This window comes from Sciurus carolinensis, chromosome 11 (assembly GCF_902686445.1).
Source record: "Sciurus carolinensis chromosome 11, mSciCar1.2, whole genome shotgun sequence".
NCBI classification, from domain to species: domain Eukaryota; kingdom Metazoa; phylum Chordata; class Mammalia; order Rodentia; family Sciuridae; genus Sciurus; species Sciurus carolinensis.
The window spans coordinates 31,678,779-31,697,815 of record NC_062223.1 but is presented as its reverse complement, the minus strand read 5'-3'; the positions used below and the strand labels follow the sequence as shown (position 1 = coordinate 31,697,815).

Sequence of the window (19,037 nt, the reverse complement as noted above, 5' to 3'; positions counted from 1 at the left end):
TCCTCCTGCCTCAGCCTCCTGAGTTACTGGGATTTTTTTTTTTAATATTTTTTAGTTTTTAATGTTTCTTAGTTGTAGGTGGACACAATACCTTTTTTTTTTTTTTTTTTTTTTTTAATGTGGTGCTGAGGATCAAACCCAATGTCTCACATGTGCTAGGCAAGTGCTCTACAACTGAGCCACAACCCCAACCCGTTACTGGGATTTTCAGGCATGTGTCACGGTGCAAGGCGAGAATTTTCTTCCAAAGCAAGAGTTATTCATCTATACCATCATTTCCCATCCCAACTCCATAACACAAAAAATTATTTTTCTTTTATTTGACAGAAAAGGAAGAAGAAAATCTGGGAGAGTGGGTAGCTTGTCTCCCAACGGTCATCCAGGGACCTGGGCTATCAGGTTTTTCCCACATGCCCTGAGGTGTTTTCCTCTTCAGCATGTGGACATTGGCTCACCTCTAATAAATCCATGCTCCAATTTGGAAGAAGAGGAATAGAGGAAATGAACACCAAGCAGCTTCCTTTTAAGGACAAAATTGGAAGTTATGGCACCTCACTGGTTGCTTTAGCTGGAAGGGAGGTCGGGAAGCATGACCTTCAACTGAAGAGTCACACGCCCAGCAAAAGTTCCTGAGGTTCTAGTACCAAAAGGGAAAATGGGAGAACGGATCCTGAGGCAGCTCATCATCTCTGTCTCCAGTACTCGAGGTCTTTCCTCAGAGGTCTGATGGTTCTGGTCTATCCATTCATATTTAAGACTGAGGCATTGATCACTGTGGTAAGCTAAATGAAGAGCATCAGGCTTCCCTGTTGATTCATTTGGCAGTTAGCCAGCACCTCCATCGCAGGTGTGAAATTCCTGATTGCCAATATTTGTAGAATTTTTTGGGAGGACTGTTCAATTTTTCAAGAAAATAGTCCTCCAATTCTGCCTAAGGACAAAAGTATTCATTTCCTAGGGCTACTGGAACAAAGTACCACAAACTGGGTGGCTCAGAACACCATGGGTGGCTCAGAACACCAGAAATTTTTCCTCTCACAATTCTGGAGACCAGAAAGTCCAAAATCAAGGTGTCAGTGTGGCCGGGCTTTGAAGGCTCCCGGCTTCCTTGTTGATGACATCTTTTCCCTCTATTATTTTATTGGTGCATTATAGCTGCACATAACGGTGGGATTTGTTTGTTACATATTTGTACATGCACACAATACACACATAACAATATACTTTGGCCAGTATCACTCCCCAGCACTCCCCACCCCAACCCTTTCCTCTCTTCTACTGATATTCCTGAGATCCAACCCCCAGCTTTCTTTTCCTTTTTCCTCTCTGGTTTCTGCATGTAAGAGAAAACATACAACATTTGGCCTTCTGAGTTTGACATTTCACTTTTTCCTTTTGTTTTGTTTTTTTTAGACTTTTTTTTTTTTCAGGGCCGAGGACCGAACTCAGGGCCTTGTGCGTGCAAGGCAAGCGCTCTGCCACTGAGCTAAATCCCCGACCCCTTGACATTTCACCTGATATGATGATCTCTAGTTCCAGTCATTCTCCTGTAAATGCATAATTTCATTTTTCTTTATGGGTGAATAAAACTCCATTGTGTAAATATGCCACGTTTTCTTTATCCATTCATTTATTGATGAAAACCTGGCTACTGTGAATGGCTCTGCTATAAACATGTGTATGCATGTGTCACTGTAGTATGATGACTTCAGTTCTTTAGGATAAATACCGAAAAGTGACATAGCTGGGTCATATGGCATTTCCATGCCTAGTTCTTTGAAGAAATTCCATACTGATTTCTATAGTGGTTGTACTAATTTACAATCTCACCAACAGTAGAAAATGTTCCTTTTCCCCATATCCTCTCCAGCATTTATTATTTGTATTCTTGAGGGCTGCTATTCTGACCTGTGTAAGAAGGAATCTCAGCGTATTTTTGATTTGCATTTGCCTAATTGTTAATGATGTTAAACATTTTTCAGTACCAGGGATTGAATCCAGGGGCCAGGGATTGAACTCAGGGGCCCTTAACCACTGAGCCACATCTCCAGCCCTTTTTTATATTTTATTTAGAGACAGGGTCTTACTGAGTTGCTTGGGGCCTTGCTAAGTTGCTGAGACTGGTTTCAAACTCACGAACCTCCTGCCTCGGTCTCCTGAGCTGCTGGGTGGCGTGCATCATCGTGCATCACCGTGCCTGGCCATATTTCTTCTTTTGAGGAGTAGCTGTTTAATTCATTTGCCTATTTATTAATTGTGTAATTTGTTTCTCTGGTGTTCAGTTTTTTGAGTTCTTTATATAATTTAGATAATAATCTTCTGTCAGAAGAGTAGCTAGCAAAGGTTTTCTCCCATTCTATAGGTTCTGTCTTCACATTCTTAATTGTTACCTTTGCTGTGCAGAAGCTTTTTAATTTGATGCCATCCCATTTATTAACTTGGCATTATTTCCTGAGCTTTAGGAGTCCTATTGAGAAAGTTGTTGCCTGTGCCTCTATGCTGGAGTGTTGACCCACACTTTCTTTTAGGGGTTTAGGACTTTTTTTTTTTTTTTTTTTTTTTTTTTTTGTACTGGGGATTGAACTCAGGGCACTTGACCATGAGCCACATCCCAGCCCTATTTTGTATTTTATTTAAAAACAGGGTCTCAGTGAGTGAATTAGTGCCTCACTTTTGCTGAGGCTGGCTTTGTACTCACGATCTTACTGCCTCAGCCTCCGGAGTCACTGGGATTATAGGCGTGTGGCCACCGCACCTGTCTAAGCCATCATTTTTTTGTATCTGTAAAGTATTTTGTAACTTTGGTCCCTTAATATTGAGCATTTGGGTTATTTCTAGCCCACTACTGTGCTGAGCACCCTCACCTCTTTCTGTTGTAATATTCACATCATTCGTTTAGCTTTTTTTTTTTTTTTTTTAACTGAGTCTCTTCTATGTATCAGGTTCTTTTCTAGGGGCTGGAGAAAGAATGGTGGACCTTCTGGGATAAATAGATGATGCCAACATCATCATCTATTTTCCTTCCTTCTTTTATTTTTTTGTGAGATAGGGGGTTCTTATTATGTTTCTCAGGTTGGTCTCCACTTGTGGGCTCAAGTGATCAAGTGATCTCCCTGACTCAGCCCCCGTCCCAGGCTACAGGAACACACCATCAAGCATTGTGGAACTACCTCCAGTAAGACTGGACTGGTTTCCTTTCCCACCTGCAATGTGCGAGTCTCCTGTGACCCATCCCCACATTGTCCTTTCCTCACATTGTCCTTAAGAGTCAGCTCCAGACAGCCTCTGCAGGGAGGTGTCCTGCAGTATGTTGGGTTTTCATTCCCTGCTTCTAGCCTCTCCCCACCTTCTAGGTCTTTCCTTGGCCTTATACCCTGCCTTTCAGGATCAGCTCTGGCCTTTCAGTCTAGCTACATTTTGCTCTGCCTGTCTCGGGCTCACTGATCCTGTTTTCCTGGTTGGCTGTGAGTAGGTCTTTGATTTGGGGTTCCCTGCAGATATCCCCATGCAGTGCTCCCCACAGAGTCAGCTGCCACACAGTTGCCCCCAGATAACCAGCAAGAAAGAAGCAGGCTGGAGTCTGGGGCTCCATGACTGAAGGTTTTATCCTTCCTTTGTCTTTCTCTCCAATGACATCAATACCCTCAGGAACCAATCAGAGGTCTCCCTTGATCTACATGCAAGAGACACAGTCATAGCTGGAACTGACTCTCAGCCTTTGGCTTAAGTCTTTCTAGAGCAGCAGGGATGTCCCCTGGCTTCCAAAGATATGTGTGTCATAAAGCAACCTTGCTAAGGAAAGCAGGAACAGAAGGATCAGTAGTCCTATGCAAAGACTAGTCTGTTCTAAGAGCCCAGAGACCAGGGTTGGAGCCCTGCTTCTGCATGTTGTATGTGACCATAGTAGATAAACTTTGGGTTGTCTACCCAACTCAATGTCACCCCTGTCTGTGCATTTGCTCCTAAGTGGGGGTGATCTTCGATAGTCATTTTCATATAACATGACCCTATCCCTTCAGCCACATCGATTAGATTAGAAGTGGGCCTGGAATCCAAGCTGGGCCACTCAGTTGGGATTTGAGATGGGCTAGGAGTTGCTGTAAGAACCTGAAACAGAGGTGAAGAGGATGGGAGGGAAGTTGGCAGGAAGCAGATGTGCAGAGAGAGAGACAGACAGACAGCTGGCCGGGCTTTTGGTGGCTTTCTAATTCTTAATATTAGTTCTCCTGGTGACCTTGGTCTGCTCTGGTGTCTCTGAGGCCCACCATTGCCCTCATAATAAAACCTCTCTTTTTTTCCTAAGCTACCTTTGTAACCTGAAAACAGACAAACACAGATCTTACACAAGATGGTGAACGGGGCTAAATGTCAGTCCCCGGTCTCTGTTTCCTCATCTTTTAGACAGGAACAGTAACAGTGCTCCCTTCTCAGTGTTGTCCAGGGAGCCAAATGTATTGTTTGTAGGGCCATAAGCTGGTGTCCATCTTGATTCATCAGAACCTGTGTCCAACTGGTTAAAATATTTTGGGTGTCATCCCTGATTATATGTGAAAGAACTTTGTAAACTTTAAAATGGTATAGAATTGTGTAGCATGTGTATACTCACATGTGTGTATTTCACTTCCCATCTCCATCTTCATCCCTACTTTTACTATAAACTTCTCCATGACCTTAGGCAAGTTGTTGTTCTTGTCTGAGCCTTCACTTATTCCTCAGTAAATCAGGATCAAATGTATGACCTTTAAGTTCCCTTCCAGCTCTACAAGTCAAAAGTGGAGTTGGCTGGCCAACACCTGGGTCAGCCCAGGCTTGCAAAAAGCACACTTGCTTCCGGTTGGTGCTGAAGGACGGGGAGGCAGGGAGCCAGGGATCCTCCCAGATAACAAGTGCCAGGTTGAGTGAGGGAGTCAGGCAGGATCCTTCACTGTTCTTCCCTCTTCAGCTTTATGGTTCTGCAATGTGATGTCTGGCTCCAGGCAAAACAAGCCTCCAGATTGTCACTGTGTCAGCAGGGACAAGAGAATGGCAAGTCTGGCTTTGCCAGAAAAACCAAGACCTCTGGGACACCTGCTGTAGCCTCGTCTATACCAGGATCACAGCTGTTCCACAAACTCCGCTCTGCCAGATTTCTCTGCTTAGGATGACGGCCAAGTGAGAACCAGACCCCAGATCAGCCCAGTCTAGCTTGCTTTTCCAGGACTCAGAGGCTCCAAAGTTGCTTCATGTTCTGTGTGTCTTTGGTGATTGTAAATTTCAAGGCTTGGCTAAATCGAGCATACTGACATTTATTAACAGCCCAGAAATTAATGGAGGTCAATGCAGAAGGGCTAGAATGAGGGAGATTTCATTTTCTTCCATGCTAGTCACACAGAGCAGAGATGTGGCCTGCCTCATCTCTTAAGCAGTTAAGAAGCCTTAACTGCTAAAGCACTGCTGATTTCTAGAACAGCTGTGTTATCATTTGCAAGTGACTTTACCTCCCTGATCCTCAGTTGTCCTATGTATAGAATGTGCAGGTGAATTGGATGGGCTCCAAGGGCTCTTTGTCATATTTCACTGTACAGTCCCCTGCTTTCAGAATGAAGCCTGAAAGCAGCAGCAACAGTCGCTGCTACCTAAGTAGAGTGGATGTAAGGACCAGTGGGGAAAATGTCCAATAAAAATGTCAGCAGCAGATGAATAAAAATCGATGGAGATTAGGAATTTGTCTCTATGTCCCTGTCTTAAAATTGTTCATTTAGCACATGCATCCAGGGAAATCAGAAATATCTGTATTGGGACTGGAGTTGTGACTCAGTGGTGGAACACTACTTGCCTAGCATGTGTGAGGCACTGGGTTCAATTCTCAGCACCATATAAAAATAAATAAATAAAGGTATTGTGCCCGCCTACAACTAAAAAAAATAAAAATTAAAAAGAAAAAAAAATCTGTATCATGTTGCTCTCGGCAAGAGGCTGAAAGTTAAAGGACCATGCAGGAGACTGCTCAGAGTGGGGAAGAAGTTCTGCAAGGGACCTCCTTAGACTAGGAATGCCCATCCTGGGGAGTGGATCAGGTAATGAACATAAACTTGAGTTTCAGGTGGATTTGTGTGTCTTAGGACAAGTTAATTGAGTGTATGTGCTTTGGTCTCTCATGAAACAGGGATTGTGCTGTGCCTGTGGTATAAGGTTGGGGTAAGTGGTGAGTGAGATAGAGTGCATAAGTAGCTCACATAGAGCCTGATATGCAGTTAATTGCTGATGATGGTTTTTGACCCTCTCCCTATCTTAAATTATAGTTTGGAAGAAAGTAAATGGAAACTCCCTTAAGTATTTTTCTTACACATGGTAGTCTAGGCCTTTCAAAATTATTTTTGCCTCATTAAAAAAAAAAAAAATTCCAGAACAAACTTGAGAGAATCTTCTCTAAGTGGGTGAGGAAGGTAACTGTGTCCAAGTTAACTGTGTCTGCTTAGTGCAGATTCCTGAGCTCTAACCCACTAACTCTAAGGCTCTGAGGGAGGCCCAGGAAGAAACATGTTAACCAAATCCACTGATACAGGCTGAGAGTCACACTCCGGCAGCAAGCTGCCCTGCCACCTACAGACTAGGCCAGTTCTCCTCAAACTTTGATATTCTTGGAAATCTACTGGAGGGTTTGTTAAAATGTGGATTCTCATTCTAGGTCTGGGGTGGGACCAGAAATACTGCCTTTCCCAAGCTCCTGGGGGACATCCAAGCCTCATCTGGAGCATACTTCAAATAGCAAGGTTTCAGAGGTTCTCTGTGGTGATCTTCAGTGATGTTCCCAGATAGTTCCAGCTCTATTTACTGGGTGGATGGTACAACTGTACTTCCCAGCCTCCTTGTGTTGGGTGGGTCCATTTGAGTGGTTCTGGTTAATGAGCTGTGGAGCAAAAGAGATGAGTGTAACAGGTGCACGGCTGTAATCCCAGCAACTAGGGAGCCTGAGGCAGGAGGAACACAAGTTCGAGGCTAACCATCTCAGCTCAGCAAGACCTTATCGGGAGAGGAAGAGAAAGAAAGAGGGAGAGAGAACGAGAATGACATTAGTGTCATTCCCATAACATAGTATTAAATCATTAAATTGCTCTTTTTTGACCATTAGCTTTTTATCACTGTGAAAAAATACTTGAGCTAATCAACTTATAAAAAGGAAAGGTTTATTTTGGTTCATGGTTTTAGAGCTTTCAGTCAATGCTTCCTTAGTCCTGTTGTTTTGGGCCTGTGGTGGGACAGTACATCATGGTGGAAGCCCGTAGTGGAAGAAACATGTCCATATCATGTTGGCTGACAAGCAAAGAGAGACAGAGAGGGGAAGGGGCTGGGATTCCAATATCCCCTTTAAGGGTACCCGCAATGACCTAACTTACTTCCACTTGGTTCCACCTCCTAAAGATTGCACCTCCTTCTCATAGCACCACAGGCTGATGATCATCCTTTAGCATGTGGGTTTGGGGGATGTTTAAGATCCAAACTGTAACTAAGACCTTCCTACTCCAAAGCTCTCTGTCCCTTTGCTGCAGTAATTGTCAATGTTCCTGCACAGATCCTGGAGTGAGGGAGGATAATATGGAACACAGCCCTTAGCTGGCATGGGGTGGACATGTAGTGAGAACATTATGTGTGTTGTCTTGTCATTGAGATTTGGGAGGTACTTTGTTACTATAGCATAACCTGACCCATCCTGACTGATATGCCAATCTAACCCTCATTTACAAAAAAAGAAACTACAGTGATCTCTCTGAGTCCTGACACCTAAGTTAATGAAGTCCTAGAGCTCTGACTTTTCATCTTCTTTTCTCTGCAACAATGATTATGTGTTTACCACCTGAGTCTCCTGGAATATGTGCCAGGTAATTCACATGTGTCATTCACTTTCGTCTTCACAAAACTCTTTGAGGTCAATAAATTATCATCCTATCCTTATACAAGGAAATGGAGGTCAAAGTTGTACAGCAAGTATATAGGATTTCAGTGTGTGGCCATCTGATCCAAAGCACATCACACCATCTGCTTCAGATCCTCCAAGAAGATCCTTTATAATTGCAAACATGTCCATAGTATTTACTTTATTCCGGAAGTATTATAAGTGTTTCAAATATTTTAAAACTTATAACAATCCTATGAGATAGACATTATCAACATCAATGTCCTCATTTATAGATAAGGATATTGAAGCACAGAGAATTTATGTAAGTTGTCCAGGGTCACACAGGTAAGTGGCAGGACTAGGATTTGAACTCAAGCAATTGATTACATGGTAAGAGTTCATTCTTGAACCTACTATTCTTGATTCCTAAGGGCAAAGCTAATGCATGTATTTAACATGATATATATATATATATATATATACATATATATATATATATACATATATAGATGTATGTATATATAGGGCTGGGGATATAGTTCAGTTGGTAGAGTGCCTGCCTTGCAAGCACAAGGCCCTCGGTTCAATTCCCAGCACTGCAAAAAAAAAAAAAAAATAGATGTATGTATATATATATATATATACATACGTGCATGTATCATTTATACACATAATTTAACTATATGGCATATATAATTTATGTTTGCTTATTTAGATTGCAGGCTTTCTTCTTCCCTGCCAGCCATTGTTCCAAGTTAATTTCTTAGCCTGACTATAGGGACTCAGGTGTTCTATACAGCTAGCACAATGTCATTAGGAATTTTTTTCAATCTGAAAACAAAAGAGAACATGCCTTTTCAAATTGAAAACAATTAGTTTATTTTTAACAGGCCTGGAAGGACCCAGCTGCCCAGAAGCCTGGGCCTCCCGCTCTCTGGCCTCTTCTTGTCTTTACACCTCTCAGCCCTTTCTTTCTTTCTTTGAGGTGATATTTCTGCTGTAAGCTTGACTGCCTCCTGCCCCCTGCCTGCCACTTCTGGGCTTTGTGCACGAGGTGTTCTTAAGCCCTGGACAAAAGCCTCTTGTCCCCTAGGCCCAATCTCCTTGTTACACATTGCCTGTTTCCAGGTACCTAAGACCCTGGGTTCTGGGTCTGTCTTGCCAGAACATGAAGGTATCAGGCCCACCAGGAGCTTGATGTGGGTCCCAGCTGCTCTGAAGGTGGACCAGGAGCACAGAAGCCAGTGGGTTCATCACTGTGGGTGTCTGCCATGGAAAGAGTGGGGACCCTTGAAAGCCACATCTCTGTCACTGTGCACCCCAGATCTGAGGTGGCTGCTACAAGGCTTTTTTTTTTTTAAATGTGTTTCTCTTTTTTTCCCCTACATTGAATATCTGTCACATGCAACTGTCTTTCTGAAACACACACACACACACACACACACACACACACACACTCACCAGCCAGTGAAAGAGAGAGAGAGAGAGAGAGAGAGAGAGAGAGAGAGAGAGAGAGAGAGAGAGAGAAATGAGGAAAATACTTAATGTTGCAAATGCTTGACATCAGAAATAAAAAAAGATTCCTAAGGCACTCCCAGGCCCTGTGCATGGGCAGGTGATTAAGGCCCTGTTTGGGGAGGAACTGAGGTCTGGTGGACAAATATGGAGTTCTAACCACAGCCCAGTTATTAGTCCACGGGAAACATCCTGTTACTATTATAAAGATGAAGTGCTATTTTTTTTTTTTTTTTTTAAGGGAACTTTCTAAAAGTCTTCCTTTCCATTCTGATTCAATTCAAGTCTGTGAGGCAGGAAGGTCTGAGGGCAGCCATGCCTGCAACATTAGCTAATCAGACTCTCAAGAAACATTCCATTCCGCTTAGGAGGGCTTTGGAGAATGGTTTGCTCATGGTGGCTTTTAAAATAAACGGAGGGTTGCCAGGCTGAATGGACTCCCTGAGGGGCTGGTGACCTGGCTCTAAGCCGATGCCCAGCAGGCCTGCCTCCTGGTGGGATGGTGGACCTGTCATTAAACATGGTTGCCATGCCTATTCCCAGTTCTTGTGGAATGAAATGGAAAGTCTTGTATTCTGTCCCTGCTTATTTACAATTGGAGAAACAGGCCTAAGAGAGTAATAATAAAAGATATAATAATAACAGATAGTGTATAGAGTGCTTTATATCACCTTATCTGCAAACATCAAGGGAAAAGGCACCATGGCACAGTGTCAAGATTCAGTTTCAGATCCTAGTTTTGACACTCCAAAGCTGTGCAACTTTGTGTAAGTAATTAAACCTCTCTGAGACTAAGTTTCCTTGTTTGTAAAATTTCCATAATGATACTGGTTCTACAGTGTTGTTGTAAAAGTATAGGAATAATGAATATAAGGTTCCTAGATTAGTGCCTGGTGCCTAATAGGTACCTGATACATGGTGTTTATTATTATTAGAGACACAATGCAGGCCAGTTATAGGGTGAACAATGTTTTCTAATCATGCCAGACAGCAAGAACTACCTAGGGAGCAGGTTAAAAATACAGATTCCAAGGCTTCACCCTTTGAGTCTAAAGAAAGACATTGGACTCTATATTATAACCAGTGCTGTTGACTCTGACCAGGCAATTTTGGAAAGCATCCAGGAACAATCCACCCACTCTCTTAGTCTGGCCATTTTATTTCTTATGCATCTGACCCTACATTCAATAAAGCTTTGTGTGAGGGGGACACGACTAAAAGGTCAAATATCATTATACTGTATATTCTCAAGGTGAATGTATCCTAAACTTTGAATAGATTTATGCCTGAAAAGCTGTTTGTAGATGGAATTTGTTGTGTGTATGAGAAAACGAGCATATGTTTATTTTCTTAGTTTGTTATAAAGAGGAATGCGTTTAATTTAACTAAATAAATATTATTTGGGTGACTGCTATGTGCTGGGGTATACTGATAAACAAGATGCAAGCCCTGTCTTCAGGGGGCTTACGTGGAGTCCGGTGAGGAAAGCAGACAAATAAGCAGAATATCACAAAACGGTGGTTAAATACGGTTAAGCTATGGGTGCGTGGAGGGAAGTGCACCCAAATCCTGAAGTTCTAGGGATAGTGACATCTGAGGAATACACCTAAAATCTGGAATCTAGTCTCAAAACCTTTTGCAAAGGGAATGATCCTTTCCTAATTTATCTTTGGAAGAATCAGCTGTTGCATCATAGTATCTCTGGATTCATTTATGCAACCTTGCATTTGCACCAGAGTGAGTTCCTGCTACCAACAAAGAACTGAGTGACGTATTGCAGGGCAACCAGGAACATCCAACCCCTGCTATCATGGAGTTTATACCAATACCTACTTGGTCATGGGTCCAGTGTGATGTTTATGGCTGCAGAGGTAGTTTATGATTCATGTCTTAAGTCCCTTCTCTGAAAAGGTAGTTTATTCTGTTTCATCACTATGCAGTGGGGCAATCTGGTTCTAGCTGACATTTAAGTACAGGCATGCATTTTATACAGGAGAAAACCCAAGTGCATACAAGAGTTCACAGAGCTATTTGCAGATCCAAACCATGAATCTGTAGAGGCCAAGCTGGGTCTTTAGGGTCTCAGTAGTTCTGTATCTGTGGTATAGATTGCAGACCAGTATCATCAGTCTTTCCTTTCCTTTGGGAATCATGGACAAGAATACCTTTTGAACCACCTGTCTTTGCCTCAAAAAGGGGGTTGGAAACAGGGAGAAACAATTCCTTGTGAATTATGATATTCAACATCATGTTTAAACAAAAGCTTGTCTCTGTGTGTGACACTGGTAGGAACTGCTTCGATGCTAAGTGAAGGTGTAAGCTGGGACTCTGGGGGTGCCTGGGGGCAGGGCTGGCATCTAATGGTCTACACTTTGCTGCACATAGAATCCAGCCCAAACTCATTATTCTGGTCTTTGAAGTCTCCCCAAATATGAACCCTCAACCTTCCATTCTGGCTTCTCAAAAGGCCCAGCCTGAAGCATCTGCCTCCTGGTTTTTGCCAAGTTGCTCCCACTTCCGGAGACTCTGCTCCCCTCTATCTGCCTGGTGAAACCCAACCCAGCCTTCAAAGCCCAGCTCAGGTGTCACCTCTGCCACTGGATGGAATTAATCACTCCTTCCTAGCAGTCCTTCGTTTGGCCCTTTCTCCCATTACTTCTCTTTGGGCCAGTGGCTTAGCCTCCTCAGTTCCCTCCTTGGTGCATGGGCGCAATCTGCAGATTCTTTAACTCTTTTCAGGTCAGGCACCTCTTTGACAATGTGGTGAGAACTGCTACAAGAGCTAATGTATAGTGAGGCTCACTGTGTCAGGCCTGCTCTTTAGGATTTTTGCCCAGTATTCCCCCCTCTCTTTTATTTCGTCTGAGGATGGGAACCCTGGGCTTCTTGCCTGTTAGGCAAGTGCTATTCCACTGAGCTACACTCCCGGATTCTCCTCACTTAATCGTCAGCCAAAGTCTCTTCAGACAGGTAATGTGAGTATTTTTATTTCACACAAGACCAAAGGGAAGCCCAGAGAGGTGAAATGTCTCTTCCGAGGTCACACAGCTAGTATTAACTAGCACAGCCGGTTTGCCATATGCCACAGTTGGGGTTCTAATCACTTGATGGGGTCCTGGCTCAGCTCTCTGCTTCTATAGCCCAGGGACCAGGAGACCAGAACACAACGTGTGGTGTGCTTCCTACAATTTTGGGGTTCACGTACCCCCAAACCCACCCGCAATCCTGGCTAGAAAGGCCTCGGACAGACTGCTGTCTGAAAGTAGACGTGGTTGTGACCTCGGTAGGTCTCGGTTAACATCTCGTGACCCAAACCCGGGACCTTAGAGAAGATCCGAGGCTGGGGAGCCCATATCTCCCGGTACTGGCTCGTGGCGCCCAAGAGTGGAGCCGTGTCCAGGTCCCGAGTCCCAGGAATGCGGGAGAGCTGGGCGGAGGGCGGGCAAGGAGGGGGCGCTTCCTCCGCCCGCGGGAGGGGAGCCGCTAGGGCGCGCGCGGGGCACGCCGCCGCCCCCTCCCCGCCGCTCGCCGGCTCGGTGGGGGCGGGGGCGGAGGCAGCGAGGGGAGGGCGGCGAGGGGCCGCGGTGTTCTGCAGCCGCCCGGCCGGGGCGGGAGGAAGCGATGAATATTCAGAGGGGGAGGGGGAAGAGAGGGGGCTGAGCGCTCGCCGCGGCTCCCTGCAGCCCGAGCCGCATGACGCGCGGAGGAGGCAGCCCGAGCAGCCGGAGCCGCGGGAGCCGGGATCCGGGCGCCGCGCGCGGGGGGTGGGCGCCGCTCGCTCCGCCCCGAGAAGCCCCTGCACGCCCAGGGACGCGGCCCCCCCGCGGCAGCCGCGCCAGGCTCCGCCGTGTGGCCGCCGCCGCCGCGGCCGCTGCCATGTCCCCGGGGAAGCCCGGGGCGGGCGGAGCGGGGACGAGGCGGACCGGCTGGCGGAGAAGGAGGCGGAGGCGGCGGCTGGAGGCGGCGACGAGGGCGCCCGAGCTCGGACACACGGCGGGGCCCGCTTCGCGCGTCCCGGGCACGTTCCAGGGCGCGCAGGGCATGAAGCCGGAGGCGCGGGAGGCGCGGCCGCCCCCGCGCTCGCCGGGGCTGCGCTGGGCGCTGCCGCCGCCGCCGCTGCTGCTGCTTCTCCTGGCCCAGGTAAGCCGCCGGGTGGGCCCGCGCGTGGGGGTGGGAGGGCGGGGACGGCACTGGCATCCCCTGCACCTGCCTGGGTGTTCCCCTCCTGGGGGCTTCGGGGGAGGGAGGCGAGGATCCTCGGAGCCCTCTTCCTGGGGTGGGCTCCTGGGGACCCTGGCTGTCCTCGCATGCCGGCGACCGAGCCCCTTCCTCAGCTGACCCGTACCAGGGGAAGGGTGGAATCGGAGGCTGCAGGGTGCCCGCAGCCTCTCTGTGGAAGCCCTCGCTGGGTTCCGGGCGTCCTCCGGCCCGGCCTTTCCTGGAGCTGGTCACATCTGGCCGGCGCGGGCCAGGCTCGCGCGCCGGAGGCGGCCGGAGGGGGCGTGTTTGCAGAGGGCTCTGCGCGCAGAGCAGGGCCGGCCTGGCCAAGCCGCGGCCGACCTCCGACCTGGCCTGCAGGGGCCCAAGGGGCTGGACTGAAGGGCCGCGGCCGGGGGTGCCGGGGCAGGGCCGGGCTCTGGGCAGCTGGGCGGTGGGCGAGGCGCCGGACCTCGGGGCCGAGGGCGCTGTTTCTGGGGGAAGTTCCCAGTCCTGGGGAAAGGTGACCACTCGCAGGCGTTTCTTGAAGCGGCTGGCCCCTCTTCCCGTCATCTTTCCGAGAAGGTGCTTTCATGGGTGTTTAATTCGGTCTTTGTGGGAACCAGCGTTCCCACCGCATTTTTTTTTTCCTTCACATTTTAAATAGTGCTGTGCCAGGCGTTTTGGTGGCCGTCCTTTCTGAAAGCGCCGTTCCCCTTTCGCGGCATTTCCATAGGGGGCGAGGCAGGGCAGCTGGGGGACATTCCCATTTTACAGATACGGAACTGAGGGAGAGAAGTGAAAGAGCGGAATCACCCAGCGGGTGCCGTGAGAGCTGAGCAAGCAGGTTCATCCTCGCAGGCTTCTGGGGAGCCTGCTAGAGTCTTGAACCCGCAGGGGCAAGAGGCCTGGTGATGCCCCTGTTGTGCACTCTGCTAATGAAAATCTTGCTTGTTCTGTACGCCGACTAGAAGCAGATGATGTTTAAAAGCCGGGAAGTGAGCTGTTGGCTGGGGGTGGAACGTGATTTCAGGGAAAACTTTTCATTAGGACAGAAACATACACCCAGGGGCAGTAATGTTGCCTAGCAGGCAGGACAGGAAGGGGGCTGGGACCTGGGGGCTGTCCTACCCTTCAGTACCCAGAAGGTCATTGGGTTTCTTTTCCTCAGCAGGTTTCACACTGATTCTCTCAGTGACCTGGAAGGTACTGTGATTTCATGCAGAGAATACTGTACTGGATTAGGTGTCAGAAGACTAGTTCCATAGGTCAGGCATAAGAGTTGAACTTGCCCTTCCTACTCCTTCCATCCTCAGTGAACAGCAAATGTAGAATGGATATAACACCAGCTGCCTAGCAGAATTGTTTGAAGGGCTTTCATTGGCCAACATCTAAAAGAATTCTGTAATCACTAAACATTCATTGAGGTACAGTGTATATGGGCAGTTTTTTTCCTGTCTCTGTGAGGAAATTTATGGAGAACAGTCTAAGAAGTTAAAGAAAAAAAATCACTTCATATTTGAAGATCTCTTGTACCAAGTTTATACTAAAGAAATATTCAAGCTTCATTTATATTGAGTTTAATTGGGTATATACATTATTTACTTTTTTTGTTTCAACCATGGTGGTTGCTAGCTGTGCTTTGAATCAGCAAAACATTTCTTGGGTACATTTATTTCTTGCCCAATCCTTCCTTGTATTTCATTAGCATATGGCCTCTCTCCACTGCCTTGTATTCAGATATTTCCTTCCTCTATGGTTTGTTCTGTAGAAACTCAACAGGGCTCTCTTAACAGGGTTCTCTTTATATTTCTTGTTTTTGGGATACATTATAACACAGGAACTCTGAAGAAGCATCTTCAGAATCCACATTCAACAGCTCATTTTGGTATTGGATAGTTCAGGGAATTAGTGCATTTTTGAGGTGACTCAAAGATAGCTTTGGACTTTGAAGATAGTTCAAAGCCCTCAAACTGCTTAGATGAGGGTCTTGAGGTCCAGAGGAGACAATGAACAGGCCACCGTCACCTGGCCAGATAGTAGAGAAGCCAGGTTTGGAACTTGGGTTGCTTGCCTATGCTTAATATTTTTATGATGCTATTTTTTGGTGATGTTTTCACTTTGATCTTCTTTCCAACCATAGGCATGGTGCTGTGTCACTGTGTATTTCCCAAACTGTGGGTGTAAATTGAATTTACAAATCAAATCAGATTTGAGATATTTCTGCAGTTTGTTTGTTTAGGAAACAAGAGGGAAGGTATCTGACTACCTCCCTAGTAGCTGATTGGTTCTGTGAGGCTTGGATTGTGTGTGTGTTAAAATGGAATCAACTGTAATGGGTTAAAAAAAATGAAGAAGTCATGGAAAAGAAGCAGTTCTGTTAGGACATTAATGAGAATGGGGTGTGGAAGCTGGAAAACTGAGATGCCGGAAGACTCAGTACTTAGTAGGCCCGGAAAAGCAATTTTTGAGCCTGGCATCTCATTCCCCTTCTCTGAGACAGGAAGGATGATCAGAGATGATTCCAACATGAGGACTTTACTGGTTGCAGTGTCTGACTCCACCCATTCCAGTAGCATTTTTGCACATTACTTTTGGTTTATGTGTGTGTTTTAGGCAGTGTGACAAACACATTCTCCACACTCTTCCTCCTTCTCTTGAGAACTGTATTCCTGATAGATTCTTTATGATATCAACTTGATACTGTGCTGCTTTAAAATGAAAACTGAAAAAAAAAAAAAAAAGAAAAGCTGGCCACTGATCACCAGTTTTGTTGGTCTTGCAGTGTTTTGGTTTGCTTTGCTTTCTTGTTTCCTGGTGAATAATAACTGTTCGTGTGTATTATCTATTATAACTATTCCATAAGCCTGATTACTTACCTGCTTCATCCAGAGTACACAAAATATTTTGACTTCTCTTTATCACAGGGTGACTTTAAGTATTTTTGTTTTGCTTCAGAACAACAACAGAAAAACCGAATGGTTACGTTTTGTTTGCAGACAGTTTAAGAAAACAGAGCAAATTGGTTTATGGTTAGTCTGTGACTTTGAGCTTACTTCAAGTTCAGCCCCATGATAAAGATAACCACGGAATACCCAAGCTTTCTTAAGTAGAGAGAATCCTGGCTCCCGAGTGAGCAATTTCGGTCAGCAAGAAGCTATTTAGCTCCTCAAAATAATTTTTGCTTGGGGTTGAGGCCGAGGCAGACTTGCTGAATGACTGTAGGCCTGGGTTTAGCCAGTGCATCATAAGTAATTACTTCTTAGTTCATTCACTTCTTGGCCAAGGGAATTATTTTAAGTGCAGGATAAGATGCAATTTTCTGTATATTTCCTTTCTAACATAATGCCACTGATAAATATCATAATTAATAGGTAACATTAGGTGTGGCAAGTGCTCTTAGGGATTTTAATCCATTATCTCATTTGATCATTTCAAAATACTAAAAAGTAGACACAGTTCATGTTCTCATTTTATCAGAGAGAAAACTACGGTTCAGAACTTCTAAGAGTCCTAACTAGTATGTGCAGAGCCAGGTCTAATGTGCCCACTGTCTCAGTTTACTGTCAGAAGTCCTGTGTGTCAGAGGTTTTCAGCAGACTTTTGTGGCAGGAGCCGGCCTATGGTCCCTGAACCGTTATATAGGATGGAGTCATTTTTGGTTCCTTGTGTCTCAGATCCTTCGAGTGGATTCCATTTGTGACACAGACAACCCAGGTTGTCTTTCCTGCTCAGGTTTCTTTGCAGCCTTAGTCGAAAAGGCAAGCCTGCCTTAGTGGAGACATTGGGGTCTGGAATGGAAAGACTTGGGTTTGGGTCCTTGCTCTGACACTTAGTAGCTGCATAAGCATAGGCAAGTCACTTAAGCTCTGTGACTCTTCATTTCCTTATCTGGGAAATGGGACTAATACTTCCTGCTTCCCTGGGTGGTTGAGAGGATCAAATAAGATAGGAGAAGAACTGCCAAGTACAACCTAAAGTGCAGTCCGGTTGCTAGCTGTGGGGGGTGGGGGGATGGGTCTTCAAGTCATTGGTTGACAGAACAAATATTTATCACGTGTTTCCCTCAACATGGTACGGAATAGCTGTGGGGCACGCAAGGTAAACTCAGCTCAATCACAGTACTTTTTTTTGTAGTTCGGGCCTCGTGCACGTGAAGCACACGCTCTACCACGAGCTATACTCCCAGCCTTATAATACATTTTTTTTTTAATGCTAAGAATGATTTATTTTAGGGGGTATTAATAATAAAAAAATAAGCTTCCTATCAAGCCCATGATTTTATAGGTAGCATGAGGCTGTGTGTGTCATGATACATAATTTTGTTCAAATTTAATAAATGGTTGATTTAGAGAAAAACAATAAATAATTACGTATGTGTGATGTGGTTGTCACAAAATTATAAAGATGGTAAATCGCTTTATCTTGGGACACTGAGCGGAAGTCAGGGTGAGGAACAAGAGCCTGCTCTCGTGGCTCTCAGCGGCTAGTGGTGAGACATAACTCACATCATGCCCAGCTAACCAGTCACAGTTGTGACATTGGCTATGAATGTGACATCCCTCTTGTGCCTTCAGAGAAGGGGCTGGCACTGGATTTGCCACAGGAGGAACCATGGTGATAAGAGGGGCAGTGTCTCTGAGTGGAGATGCCTCACAGTGGCGGATAGCTCACACGGGAGAAGTCCACAGCAATTTTGTCACCACCTCGTGTGGCTGGCTTTCCAGCAGCTTTTCTGGTGACCCTCCAGAGGACAGGAGCTGTAGGAAATTTGTTATTACTTCCTTATTAGTGACAGCTGTAGTCGCCCTATTGTTTGAGATTTCCCTGGCACGTAAATGCCTGGGTGAGGGGTGGTGGTAATGAGACTGTGGGGGGTGGGGGGTGGGGGTCGACTTGAAAGGGAAGTAGTGTCAGCTCCCACAGAAGATCTAATTTTAAACATGCAAATAATTTTCAGTTCCACTTTTCCTTCTTCCTGTTAGAGGGAAGCTGTACCCTGCTGCCATTTCTGAGGCTTGGGTGGACAATGTCGTTATTATGCCACAAACTATCTGCTTCTCCAGGGCAGGAGTGGGGTGGTGTTTTTCTGGGTGCCAGGACCCAGCCTAGTGTTATTCCATGGTGTCTCAGTGAGTGGATGAGTACTAAAACCTAGCACCAGTGTGGAGTTTAGAACACAGTGGTTCTTAATCTTTCGGGGTGGGGATGGGGGGTACAGGACACTTACTGAGAATGTGAAAGGGAAGAATCCTTTTCCCAGAGGGGAAATTGCATGTGTTTACAATTTTGTGTACCACTCCAGGACTCTTCAGAGTGGAATTTTTTTTTCCCTCTGGTGCATGGCAAATGCTAGGCAAGTGATCTACCACTGAGCTCCACCCTCAGCCCCTAGACTCTTTAAAATAGCTCCTCAAGCCCAGGTTAAACCCCCCGCCCCCACCCCAAT

At 45.9% G+C, this 19,037-nt stretch overlaps 1 protein-coding gene across 1 annotated transcript in view; it reads left to right on the top strand.

The window, feature by feature from the left end:
- Nucleotides 1–13,057: 13,057 nt before the first annotated feature.
- Nucleotides 13,058–19,037, top strand: part of Ptprj (protein tyrosine phosphatase receptor type J) — a 144,240-nt gene continuing 138,260 nt past the window's right edge. The window contains 1 exon segment of the mRNA XM_047518944.1: nt 13,058–13,531. Coding sequence (XP_047374900.1) covers nt 13,085–13,531 — 447 coding nt within the window. The 5' untranslated portion in view covers nt 13,058–13,084.